At 43.6% G+C, this 12626-nt stretch overlaps 1 protein-coding gene across 1 annotated transcript in view; it reads right to left on the bottom strand.

Moving 5' to 3' along the window:
- Positions 1-6397: 6397 nt before the first annotated feature.
- CYP7A1 (cytochrome P450 family 7 subfamily A member 1) overlaps positions 6398-12626 on the bottom strand; it is a 29188-nt gene continuing 22959 nt past the window's right edge. The window contains exons 4-6 of the mRNA XM_066624959.1: positions 11091-11221; positions 10140-10315; positions 6398-7942 (exon numbers count right to left, since the gene is read on the bottom strand). Coding sequence (XP_066481056.1) covers positions 7643-7942; positions 10140-10315; positions 11091-11221 — 607 coding nt within the window. The 3' untranslated portion in view covers positions 6398-7642. The remainder of the gene's footprint in view (positions 7943-10139; positions 10316-11090; positions 11222-12626) is intronic.

Here is a 12626-nt window from a genome sequence, read left to right as displayed (position 1 = left end):
GAACAGGATCGTGCCACTCAGGGGGGCTGCAGGGGCTTGGTGCACTTGCCCCAGCCCCCTGCGAGTGCAGGGAGCCCTGAGCAACCTTCGGCAGGGCTCCCCGGGTCAGGGAAGGTGACAGCGGAGCGATCGTGCCCTGCTCCGCTAAACCAGAAGCGGTGCGCGATCACTCCACGTTCCCTTTTGACAGGGCTGCAGGGACTAGGGTGCACCTGCAGGCGCTCGCGCCCAGCTCCCCGAAGCCAGGGATGGCTGCTGCAGGGACTGGAGGGTGCACCCCAGTCCCTGCAGCCCGGTCAAAATGGAATATGGTACGATCGTGCACCACTTCCAGTTTAGCGGAGCAGGCGTGATCGCTCAGCTGTCACCTTCCTTGACCCGGGGAGCCCTGCCGAAGGTCGCGCGGGGCTCCCCGCACCCCTGGGGGGCTGCGGGGGGCTGGGGCAAGTGCACCAAGCCCCTGCAGCCCCCCTGAGTGGCGCAATCCTGGGGATCGCGCAGCTGCTTCCCCCCGCCCCTGCCCCCACAAAGAATTACTGCAGGATTCAAACTCCCTGCAAGTTTGAAAACCGCAGGTCTATTCACTTATCCTGCTATAGCCTCTGGTAAAAGGTTATTAAAGGTTACTGGCACATTTCAAAAGCTTATTTGAACAGTGAGACCCAAAAAAGTGTGCACAGCAAGCGAAATGAGTCCTCTATCATTGCACTTTCTGTGCTCTTTAAACATATTATTTGTCTCCAGCACTAACCATGAGTTTGAAGATCGTTCCTACAACATAGATGTGGATATTACATTTTGTCCAAGTCTCTTTCATGATTAGCAGCAGATCCTTGCAGGGCATGTTTGCGTTTAAATAAAAGATAATTTGATTAAACAACTTTGTGGAACAAATTGCCAAAAGTGTGTGCCAAGTTGTCAAACAGACTGCCAGTCCAATTCTACCTAAATCCTCGAGTTGCAATGCAGCAGTGCCAGCATGGACTACACTGCATCCCCCAGGGGATTTTTGGCTGTTGGAGGTCTCCTTGGAGTAAGGGAACATTTGTCCCCTTCCCCCTGGGTAAGCCCCAGCAGCCACAATGGGTCATCTTGAACCTGGCCCAATAACATTGCTGATGCAATTCCACATTGATCCATGTAGGTGGATCAGGCCTGGGAAGGGACTTTGGATAAGGCGTGCACTGGTGCCACCCTCCCAGGCCTGATCCACCCCTCCCCCTGCTCCGTTCAACCCCCTTCCTGCCCTACCATGCCCTGCCCGTGCCCTGGACTTACATGTTCCAGCAAGCCTCTGCCGGTGCTAGCTAGGTGGCTCAGGCTTCTCGCAGTGCCCCTGGGCCTTGCACTGTTGCAGAGCGCTTTATGGCGCTTTTGTGATAACACACAAATTAAAACATGCATAAACAGTAGAAAGAGAAGTGTAAAATAAGGACAAATAAAGTAACAGATATTTAAATCAATCAAGACTTCATTTTTTATACCCTCTGCTCAATGGTAGTAGTGGGAGGAACACATGGTGGATGGGTATAGTTTTGAAGGCAATCTGTTCTATTACCTTTCAGGGGAGAAAAGCCACAAACTACATGATACTGTTATTTGATACCATCAAATGTAAAAGAGGATTGGACAAAAGAGACGCTCTTTTCCCTTTCACGCAAAACCAGAACCAGGGGACATCCACTAAAACTGAGTGTTGGGAGGGTTAGGACAGACAAAAGAAAATATTTCTTTACCCAGTGTGTAATTAGTCTGTGGAACTCCTTGCCACAGGAAGTAGTGATGGCATCTTGCCTAGATGCCTTTAAGAGGGAATTGGACATATTTCTGGAGGAAAAGTCCATCACAGTTAACATGTCATGATAGGTATGTGCAAGCTCCTGGTTTTAGATGTAGGCTACCTCAGAGTGTCAGATGCAGGGGAGGGCAACAGGACGCAGGTTGTGTATTGTTGTCATGTGTGCTCCCTGAAGCATTTGGTGGGCCACAGTGAAATACAGGAAGCTGGACCAGAGAGACCTTTGACCTGATTCAGCGGGGCTCTTATGTTCATTAGCAGGAGAGAAATATCCTTTACTCTCTTGCTTGTGGACTTCCCAAAGGCACCCAATGGCTCATTGTAGGAAACAGGATACTGGATTAGATGGGCCTTTGGTCTGATCCAGCTGGGCTTTCATTATAGTCTTATGTTTGCTTGCTGTCTGGGAATATTGGATTGACCACTATAGGAAAGAAGAAAACACTTGAATCGCTATCAGGCTGCTTTGCAACCAGGAACAAAAAATTTGAGATATGTCAAATCATATGTGCCCTGGGATTCTCCTTCCACACCATGTATTTAATCATTGCACTGGAGCAGGGATGAGAGATAGTGATAGCAGTCAGAAACCTCTGTGTACAGTAATAACAATTTAAGAAAACGATGAAAGTGACCAGTATTACTATTCTGACATTTGATGGGTGCTGCAGCCACTCAAGTTAACTGGCAGTAACCTTTCCAGAGCTCTCCTGAAAATATTTTTGCAGTTCATGGTTGTTTTGGAGTCTTTCAACTGAAGTTATTACAGGTTAAGTAAACAGTAAGAGCAGAATGGGTTCAGATCCTCGGATTAAGTAAATTAGCTTAGTTTGGTTTATTTCTATGAATGATAGCCAAGTGTCAGTGAGTAGGTAGCCAGTGTGAGGTTACTATTGTCTATTGGTATTAAAGTGAGGCAACATGAATGCTCACTAGATAAAATGCAAAAGGTTTTAATAAAATATTTTGCTATAACAATATAGTGGAAAAATGTCAGTCCAGTTCTTGTAGTGCAGATTGTCATTACACAACAGGTAAGGTTGTGTCAATATAAGGAAAACGCTATGCTTTATTCCCATTCCCCATTTTCATTTGTTTCAGACACAGGCCCCTGACGTAGGACTATGTTTTCTGTGGTCTTCCTAGAGCCTCTATTTTATTTTATTTATTTATTACAGCAGTGGTTCACACACATCTAGCACCGGGACCCACCTTTTAGAATGAAAATCTGTCAGGACCCACCAGAAGTGATGTCATGACCAGAAGTTACATCATCAAGCAGGAAAATTTTTAACAATCCTAGGCAGCAATCCTACCCACACTTACCCAGGAGTAAGTTCCATTTACTATCATTGTTAAAAGATTATACATAGTAGCTTGTTCAAAGTACAGGTCTGTCACATTTTCCCAAATGCAGTTACATACAATGGTAGCATCAAGTCTAATATATTAAAATATTGAAATGAATGGGGACCCACCTGAAATTGGTGTCGACCCACAGTTTGAGAAACACTGGACTAGACTGTGTGTATCAAGGTTAAACTATCTGCTACTTGTGGTGAGCACTATGGCCAAATAACCTTTATAGCCACTGAGGCTTGAGTGGTTAGTAAAACTTTTTAAAAAAATGTGGGTCCCAATGCTGAAAAGTTTGGGAACCACTGCGCTAGGGTTAGATTGATGGAAAACCTCATGGGTACCGGATTAGCTGATACTGTGGGTCCCAACCTACAGTTCGAGAAACACTGTATTACAGTATTTATATATTGCCTTTCTCAATAGATTCGAGGAAGTTTTTCAGTGAGGTTTTTTTTTTACAGATATTATTCCATGAGAGAATCTTATAGAACCCTCCATTTCTCCAGGTGTTTTCCCTTCATAGCACAGCCATCATCCTGGCTGCCAGCTTCTTGTGCTTTCCAAGCTCTCAGAGGCAGCTGTACCAAGCTTCAAATGATATCTCAAAAGTATTAACTGTTCTTGCTGGCTGACTCCTCCACAGTCCACTCTTATACCAGCAGCTCTCAGTCTTTATCACCAATCCAAGGCAGCTGATCCTGCTTTTTCAAGTAAGGCAACAGCTCAACCTCCAGACCACACCTCCTACCTCAACTGTTCCAAACACAGGCCTGACACAGGATTTATGTGGTCTTCCCAAAGCCTCCATTAAATATGGTACATAAGTAAAGCAGCTCATCACTCCCAGTACAAATCTATGTTGTGGCCACATTTGGAATGCTGTGTACAGTTCTGGTCAGAGGGCTGAAGTGCTTTCCTGACAAGGAAAGGCTTCAACATTTGGAACTTTTATGTTTGGTAAAAGGGCACTAATTGAACAATTCTTTACTTGTTTACTCAGAAGTAAATCCCACTATGTTCATTGGGGTGTACTATTGCCTGACTCTTTTTAGTTCTTTTTATTTAAAGTGCGCAGCATGACATGTGTCATGTGCCTGCCAGAAGGGCATGACCCAAGCCAGTAAAGTGACTTTAAAGCAGGACTGGTGGAAAGAAACCTCAGAGCCACAGGCTAAGAGGAAGGCCATACTTTTGATTGGCAGAGCAATTACCGCCCCCCTCCACACACCCACATTATCAGATTGGCTTAGAAAAAGCCTTGCCTGCTTTTGGGACAATTCCATGGGAAGCAGCACTTTGTTTTCCCAGAACCTTTGACCTGTGAATAAAACCCACCTTGTAAGAGCACCTTCACTTGGAGCAAATAAGTTGTTAGCAACAGAAAACAAGAATCCCCAAACCTAGCTGTCCTCACTAACTCCATGGCCAAATTCAATCCAGGAGCCATGCTAATTGAGCAACTTGCCTCCTGAGCTAGCTACTGCACCTTCAACCAACTGCAAAAACAGTTAAACTCATTTAGGACCAGGGCTAAACCATCAAGCCGCAAAAGCATGTTCTTTTATGAGTTCACAAAAGTTCCAAATAATCCTATGGAAGAAGATACAAACAGCTGGGCCCACACCTTCCATCCCTTGCTTCTCGGTCTGCCTCACTGCAGCTGCATTTGTGCATTTGACCGACAGGTACTATGTTAAGCCTATTACTATGTTAAGTCCTTCCCATTCAATTCAAAGGACCACCATGCTATCTGGAACCCAGGATTGTACCGTCCCCCTCTTTTCTCTCCTTTCCACCCCTTTCACTGCTTTACCTCCCATGCACAACAAACTGTCCCAGCATGGGCTGGATAGTAATCAATTTTGGGCTACCTTGCAATGCACCCCTTTGCCTCAGAAAAGCATCTCTGGTTCTCTTACTCTACTTTCCTTATTGAGCCAGCTAAGGCTACCACCTAGCTCTTGGGGTTCATTCCAGAGCCCTCCATTTTTATTCAAACCCAGTTAGAAACCAAAGAATTGCTTGGTCTCATAGAACTAAACAAGACTTACTTCTGAGTAGACATGCATAGGATTGGGCTTCAAGAGAGGACATGTTTGAGACTGATGCACTGTGTGGAGAAAGTGGAAAGGCATTTTTCTGGCTCTCTCACCACACTAGAACCAGGAGCCATCCAATTAAAACAATTGGCAAGAGATTCAGGATAGACAAAAGGAAGTATTCCTTCACCCAGCATGTAATTAATTTATGGAATATGCTACCACAAAAGGTGATGATGGCCACTAGCCCAGGCAGTTTTTAAAACTGATTAGACAAATGCATAGATGATAAATCTACGAATGGTAACACGTCATCATAGCTACCTGCTACTTCTAGGTTTAGAGGCAGTGCATCTCTGAACCTATATGCTTCTGGACAGAAGAGGAGCAGTTGTGGGCGAGGGACACTCCTTCCTCTCTGGTGTGTGGACTTTCTACTGGTGTCTGGTTAACCACTGTAGGGAATGGGATGTTGGACAAGATAGGCTTTTGGTCTGATCTAGCAAGGATTTTTTTATGTTCTTCAGTCCAGAAAAGGTTGTCTGCTTAAGTTTCATTGGAATATGTAGACTAAATGTAATCACAACTAAATTGTTCCATTGAGGCTGAAATCCTATACATTGGGATACTGACTAGACCTGCATAAGATTGTGCTATGATTGCTATTGGACTTAAATATGACAAGCTTTCTCTAGACTCTCTTCACCCTGTCATTGAAAAAAAAAAATCAGTGAATATTGCACACTATAAAACTAACAACCTAATCCCATAACCCCACTGGCAGCAGAATGCACATTTCACCAGCAGAAGGATGCTGGTGGAACATCACTTCTGCGGGCAAACACAGCAAGGCTGTTGGCACAATTGCTAGCGGCTGGGTCAAGTGTGCTGACAGGAGGAGAAGGCATCGTCCATCGGTACAAAGTGAGTGGCAGTGGGGACAGGCAGTGGGAGGAATGGGGAGTTTCTAGGCAGGGATGAAGGTAGAACTGGGAAGGAAGGGTGGGATCAGCGGGGGGGGGGGCTGCCAGGTAAGATTTGGCTGCCCAGGTTTATTGTCTTTCCAAAGTTATCAAGACCATTCAGCAATAATAATTGATAAATGATAGAAAAAAACTCATAATCCAATATTGTTTAAAATGAACAGCAATAAACCATACAAAATGAATTCATTTGAAAAAAATTTTATTTTAGGGCTGATATTATCAATCAAGTATACAGAATGTCAGCATGCAGAAGCCTCAAACCAACATTACATTGTATTCCAGAGATCAATATAAGTTCTGTACAAACAATTATCTTATGGCCCTCATTTTTAACCCTTGATCCCATGTGTTCTTGTAAGATGTATTGGTAAGCAGATAACAAAGCAACAGAGCTACCATTTATGTACATTCACAAACCAATCAGACTGACAGAGATTTATATGTGCACATACTCGCACAACACTTTACACACACATGTGTGTACATGTATGAAGCAGCCAAAAGGTGATCATCTGCTTCCTCACTATGATCTGTAATGCAGTTTTCACAAACTGGGAAGTGCGAGATTTCAAACATGGTCCCTTTAAATCACTGGTTCCCAATCTGTAGTCCGTGGACCACAGGCGGTCCGCGAGACCCTGAGAAGTGGTCTATGAGGCTTCAGAAAAAAATAGCCTTCAATCACTTCCAGTGTCTCGCAGAGTAAGCACTCCCCTATAGACCACCAGAGAGGGCAGAGAATGACTGCTCACAGTTGCAGCTGGCACTGACATGTCCATTCTCCCTCATGGACTACTAGAGAGGGCAGAGAATGGACTGCCCACAGCTGGCAACAAAAGCAGAAACCCACACCTCTATAATGAAGAAATCTAATAAATCTGCAACAAATTTAATTGTATTTTTTGTGTGCCTGGAGTGGGGGCAGATCCAGAGCGCGATACCATAGTCTTCCGAGACTGAAGGTTGCCAACATGAGGAGTGGGGGGGTTGCATATAGCCCATGACAATTCCAATTTTTACCTCAGTGGTCTGTGGGCTCCTAGAAGTTGGGAACCACTGCTTTAAATTAAAGCAGAAGTCCTGCACTTACCAGTTTGCAAAACCATGTAATGGAGGCTTTTTGTGCACTGCAGTAGTACCAGCAGCAGCAGTCTCAGGGTGGAGTGGCTTCAGGCAGAATCCCTAGCAGCACTTTCCCTGCACACACCTGAATCTTTAGTGCTATTACAGCTCAAAATGTTCAGTGAAGACCCAGCACTATCATATTATTGTTATTTGAGAACGCATAGAAAATGTGTCCTCTATCAGATTTACTGCTAAATATTTCCCACGCAAGTCAAGTTAAAAAGTCATTAACAGTTTCTCCAAACTCTTTTTCTAGTGCACTATGTCACCATTGCTGCATTGACCTGTCTCTCCCCCACCGAACTAAACATAAAGAAATATTTTGTTCCACGTGTTCATAAAGGTTTTAATCTATATTTGAAATCAACGTCATGTGTAGGTTGTAAAAGGCCAAGCCCTGCTCGTGATTGGTCTAAAGATGGACATTTCACATTCTTGTCAATAAGCTCCACTTCAAAATAGGAAAGCAACAAAATCAAAAATTGCTTTATCTCATGAACTGCAAAAAATCTTCCAGGGCATTTTGCAAGTCCAGTCCCAAATGGCATATAATAATATTTTAACTTTTGACCATTGCGGTAGAAAATGGTCTTTTCTTTTCCATTTTGATCCAGAAAACGGTCATACTTAAATGTCTGTAACAAAGCCAAAAATAATGCAGTCATAAATTCAGTCGTGTTTAAAAAGTATACGTACATATAGAAAACTTCATCAGTTCAGTTTCTAAATTTTTTTAGTTGTAATTCTGAACTACCCTTATTCAATGGATAAACAATTCATTCCACTAGAAGACAATCTCAATAAAGAAAAAAAATCTCAGTGAAATGAAATCACTATCGAGCAACAAAGTTAAATAAAAAGTCACAAGTTCTATAGTTATACCCCTGGGAGTAACTGGTGAGGGCCCAATCCTATCCAACTTTCCAGCACCGGTGCAGCTGCAATGCAGCCTGGAGGTAAAGGAACAAATGTTCCCTTACCTTGAGGAGACCTCTGTTACTGCCACCCCACCAAAGGATGCAGCGCACACCCCATTGGCACTGCTGCACTGGCCCTGGAAAATTGGATAGTATTGGGTCCTTAGTTGACTGTAACTGGTAAGTTATAGTCAACCCTTGTTGACTATAATGGGACTGACTTCTGAGTAGACATGGATCGAATTGAGCTCTGGGTGAATCAACTAAAATTAAATAAATTTTACTAATTTTACGGTTTCTCAGTAATATTGTGTAGCTGCTATTGAAGTCTGTGCTTGGTATGAGGTCTGTGCTTATGGTAGTGTTGAATTGTGAAAACATTTACTGCCTATCTGTTAATGAGACCAAAAAGAAACATTTTCAAAAATTTCGTACTAGTCGATGGTAGATGACTGGGGGCCCAATCCTATCCAACTTTCCTCTGCTGATGTAGCTGTACCAATGGGACATGAACTATATCTTGGGGAGAGGGCAGTCACAGCGGCCTCTTCAAGGTAAGGAAACATTTGTCCATTTATCTCGGAGCTGCAGTGCAGCTACATTGGAACTGGTAAGTTGGATAGAATTGGTCCCTGGGTTTTTATAGCATTTGTGGCAGTGTGATGGAAAAAAGGGATTTGGCTTTCCTTTCTTTTTGCAGGTAGTCTTTGATCAAAAGCATAAGCAGCAGCCATAAAGGAATGTCTGCACTTTCTCAGGAAGGAATATCCTTAAGAATCTTGGAGGACAATGCATAGCTTTGAAAAGCTTCACAGTTTAATGAGTTGTTCTTTCCTCAAGGGTGTGTTCCAAGATGTGTGTACCTGGGTGTGTGCCTGCCCTTATGCATTAAGAAGTGCCAGCCATTGATAAGACAGCCTTTAATCAAAAGACTTGACCCTTGATAAACAAGGCTTGTACTGTGTTCCTGCCAGTTTCAACACATATGCTTTTGTCTCTTTAATAATTTTCATTACAGTCACAACTCAGGGCCCAATCCTATCCAATTTTCCAATGCTGGTGCAATTGTTCCAGTGGGGTGTGAGCTGCATCCTGTGGTGGAGAGGCAGTCACTGGGGCCTTCTCAAGATATGGGAACATGTGTTCCCTTACCAAGGGGCTGCATTGTGGCTACACCAGAGCTGGAAAGTTGGATAGGATTGGGCCCTTATTTGGCATCAGGAGCAGCACACCTGTGAAATGGACTGAAGCACCCATGGTAGCTGGACAAAGTGGAGAACTGAAGGGAGCACCCAGCATGCAACCACCACCTGCTCCATCTGGTAATTGCCCCATCCTCCTTTTCCTTGTTCTCCAAAGAGCATGGCAGCAGAGTTGAAAAAGGAGACTGGGTGGTTGCAGCAATCCCCATCATTCTTTCGCAATCAGGATCTCAGCAGTCACCTCTACCTTCTTCGTTAGCTCTATTGCCTGTCCTCTTCCCCCTTTGTGTCTTCACTGTGGGCAGAGGAGATCCTAAGAAACCCCTCACATCCTCCATGTCTGGCCAGCCTTGAAGACACAGCAGGTGGAGTTGGGATGACAGTAGGTGGTGGTGCACATTTTTTTTCTTTTTTTAAAGCAGGATGCCATGTGGGTGCTGCTTCAGGTGCTATCTTGGCTTTACTGTACAGACTCAGCATCTAATTGTTAGGATGCTAACACTGTCCTTTTTTTGGTGATCCTATGATGTTGGACTAATATCTTTCTCCCTCTGGAAAAAGCTATCATCTAGAATTTATCTGGCAAAAACCAGTGCTTGAAATCACAATTCCAATGTGACGGAATCACAATAATGATGTCAAATACTTTACTGCAAGAAATAATCCAATGTCTGCTGATGTGTGCAGTTTTATTTAACACTGTCTTTACTCACCAAAGGATCAGAGTAGATTTCTGGGTCAAAATGCAACAGCTGGGGATAAAGAGCAATGATGTCATCTTTGCGAACGTTGTACAAGCCGCTGCCCACTTGCAAGCTGAAATCTTCCTTAGCAACTCTTACAGTCATGGATGCACTGGAGAGTCTTATTGCTTCCTTGATAATGCTATCTGAGTAGATGGGGGAAAATCTTTAATATAGATACAGTATGGGCGGTTATGCTACTGAACAGATTACAAAATCAAAAGCATTGTGAGTCACTAAAATAAAGACTGAAAGTCCTTGCATTTTATTTGCTGCCATCAAGCACTAAAATTATTTTTAAATAATACTGTGTGACCTGGCCTAGGTGTATTATATAACCGATTTGTCCTAAAGTTCATAACTCCTAAATAGTGATAGTCATTTGGAGGTCATTAGAGACCTCTTTAAGAAAGATGCAGCCAAACTGGAGCAGAATCAGAGGAGAGCAACAAGGACGATCAGGGGGCTGAAGAACAAGCCCTAGGAGGAAAGGTTGAGGAAACGTAGCATGTTTGGCCTGGAGAAGAGGAGGCTGAGAGGGGATATGATAGCTCTCTTCAAATACCTAAAGGGCTGTCATATGGAAGAAAGGAATAATTTATTCTCAACTCTCTCTAAGAGTTTGTACTAGGGTATACAAACTGCAAGAGAGAAGATTTCAATTAGACATCAGGAAAACATTCCTGACAGTCAGGGCGGTTTGGCAGTGGAACAGATTGCCGAGAGAGGTGGTGGACTCTCCCTCACTAGAGATATTCAAGCAGAGGCTTGACAAGCACCTGTTGGAGATGCTCTAAGAGGATTTCCTGCCTAAGGCAGGGGGTTGGACTAGATGACCTATTTGGCCCCTACCAACTCTATGATTATGATGGGAAAGCCGTGAAAGTCCCAGATACCATTAGAGATACAAAGAAAGTGTACCTAGTACAGGCATGTCATCCAGCTGTTTTCGATTCAAGGAAATACGTTTCTTATTCAGGTCAATTCTTTCACCAGCATTTTCTAGCATCCTTTGCACCTCTTCAGTTGCGGCTTTTATTGCTTCTGGATTCCTGAAACAAAAGCATACTGAAATAACATAACCACATTCCATAATCCTATCCTTACACAGGAGTTCTGGGAAGTGCAGGGAAGTAGCTAACCGTGCACTAGTCATATCCCCCTATGGGCCTCCCATGACATGAGAAGAGGGTAGCAGACTTTAGCAGAGATGGTCTGATCTACCCTGGAGGCTTTGATGAAGCTGAGTTGGGATAGGGGATGCTTCCCAGCAGACTTCCCTTACTCAGCGGTCTGTCTCTGATCAGATTTACATGCATTCCACCTGGATTATCAGCTTTAAAATTGGAGATTTGGTGTGTGAAGGAGTTTGCTACCTAGACTCAAACAATGCTTGGCCTGGCATTGAACAAATGAGGGTTAAGTGATCTCTTCCTGAGACAAGAGACTGAGGTTGAGGTATAAAGTGATTCCTTATACTAACCACCAAAGGAAAGGGAGTAGGGGGGGCAGTGAGAGACCAAAGGAAACATTTCTGCTAGGAGCTATGCCAGAGGTGGATTTAATCTATGAGTGCCATGGACAGAGGCTGCAAAATGGAGGCTAAGACCATCCAAGCTCAAATTTAGAGCACCTTGGGGTTCATGACAGCTCTTTGGAAATGCACGCAAACTGGTGTTGATTTCAGGTGTGTACTGGTAACTCCTGGTAACTCAATGTTCAACCTGCATAGTTCCAAAAATAGTAGATATTACAAAGAAAGCTTAATTCTCCTCCATGAGAAGATAGAATCCAGCTGGTGCTGGGCCACTGGAACTTCTTACTGCTCAGGGAAGTGTAGCATAAGCACCAAACGCTGTACACCTGTCATATTCTGAGACAGACCCTTGGTCCATCTAACTCAGCATTGTTAACAGTGATTGGCCCTCCCAGAGTTTCAGATGGGATGGGGGCGGGGCTTTTCAAGTTCCACCTAAAGATGCTAGGGTGCCATGAGCCTTTTGCATGCAAAGCAACTGTCACCAAGCAATTACCCTTCTAGTTATACTCAATCCCCCTCTGGCTTATCAGGTGTAGAAGAGAGAAATTCACATAACATAATGTCAACAGACACAAGATGACACTGTGTCTGCAGACAATACAACCTGTAAGGAAATATCATTAAAAACCGATGAGTAATACCTATTGCATACAAAGAATAACCGGTGAAAGATGCAACCAACTAACTAGAAAACTCCCATTGAGAATTTGATGGTTAACTAACCATTGAGTCTGAAAGTATTTCCTTTTATTGGAAAGCATTCATTAAAGCAGACATAGACATTGTTGTTGTACGTTACAGGATGTTTATTGATTAGCCTGGATCTGAGTAAGCATAGTTAGTGTGCAGCTGTAAAGAGCTTTGCTGGCAAAAAAGAAAAAGAAAAAATCCACTTTGTATGTTATGGCCCTGAATAG

The sequence above is a fragment of the Tiliqua scincoides genome, chromosome 4 (genome assembly GCF_035046505.1).
Source record: "Tiliqua scincoides isolate rTilSci1 chromosome 4, rTilSci1.hap2, whole genome shotgun sequence".
Classification (NCBI taxonomy): Eukaryota; Metazoa; Chordata; class Lepidosauria; order Squamata; family Scincidae; genus Tiliqua; species Tiliqua scincoides.
Note: the sequence above shows the minus strand (reverse complement) of the source record. Positions and strands in the feature narration are given on the sequence as shown.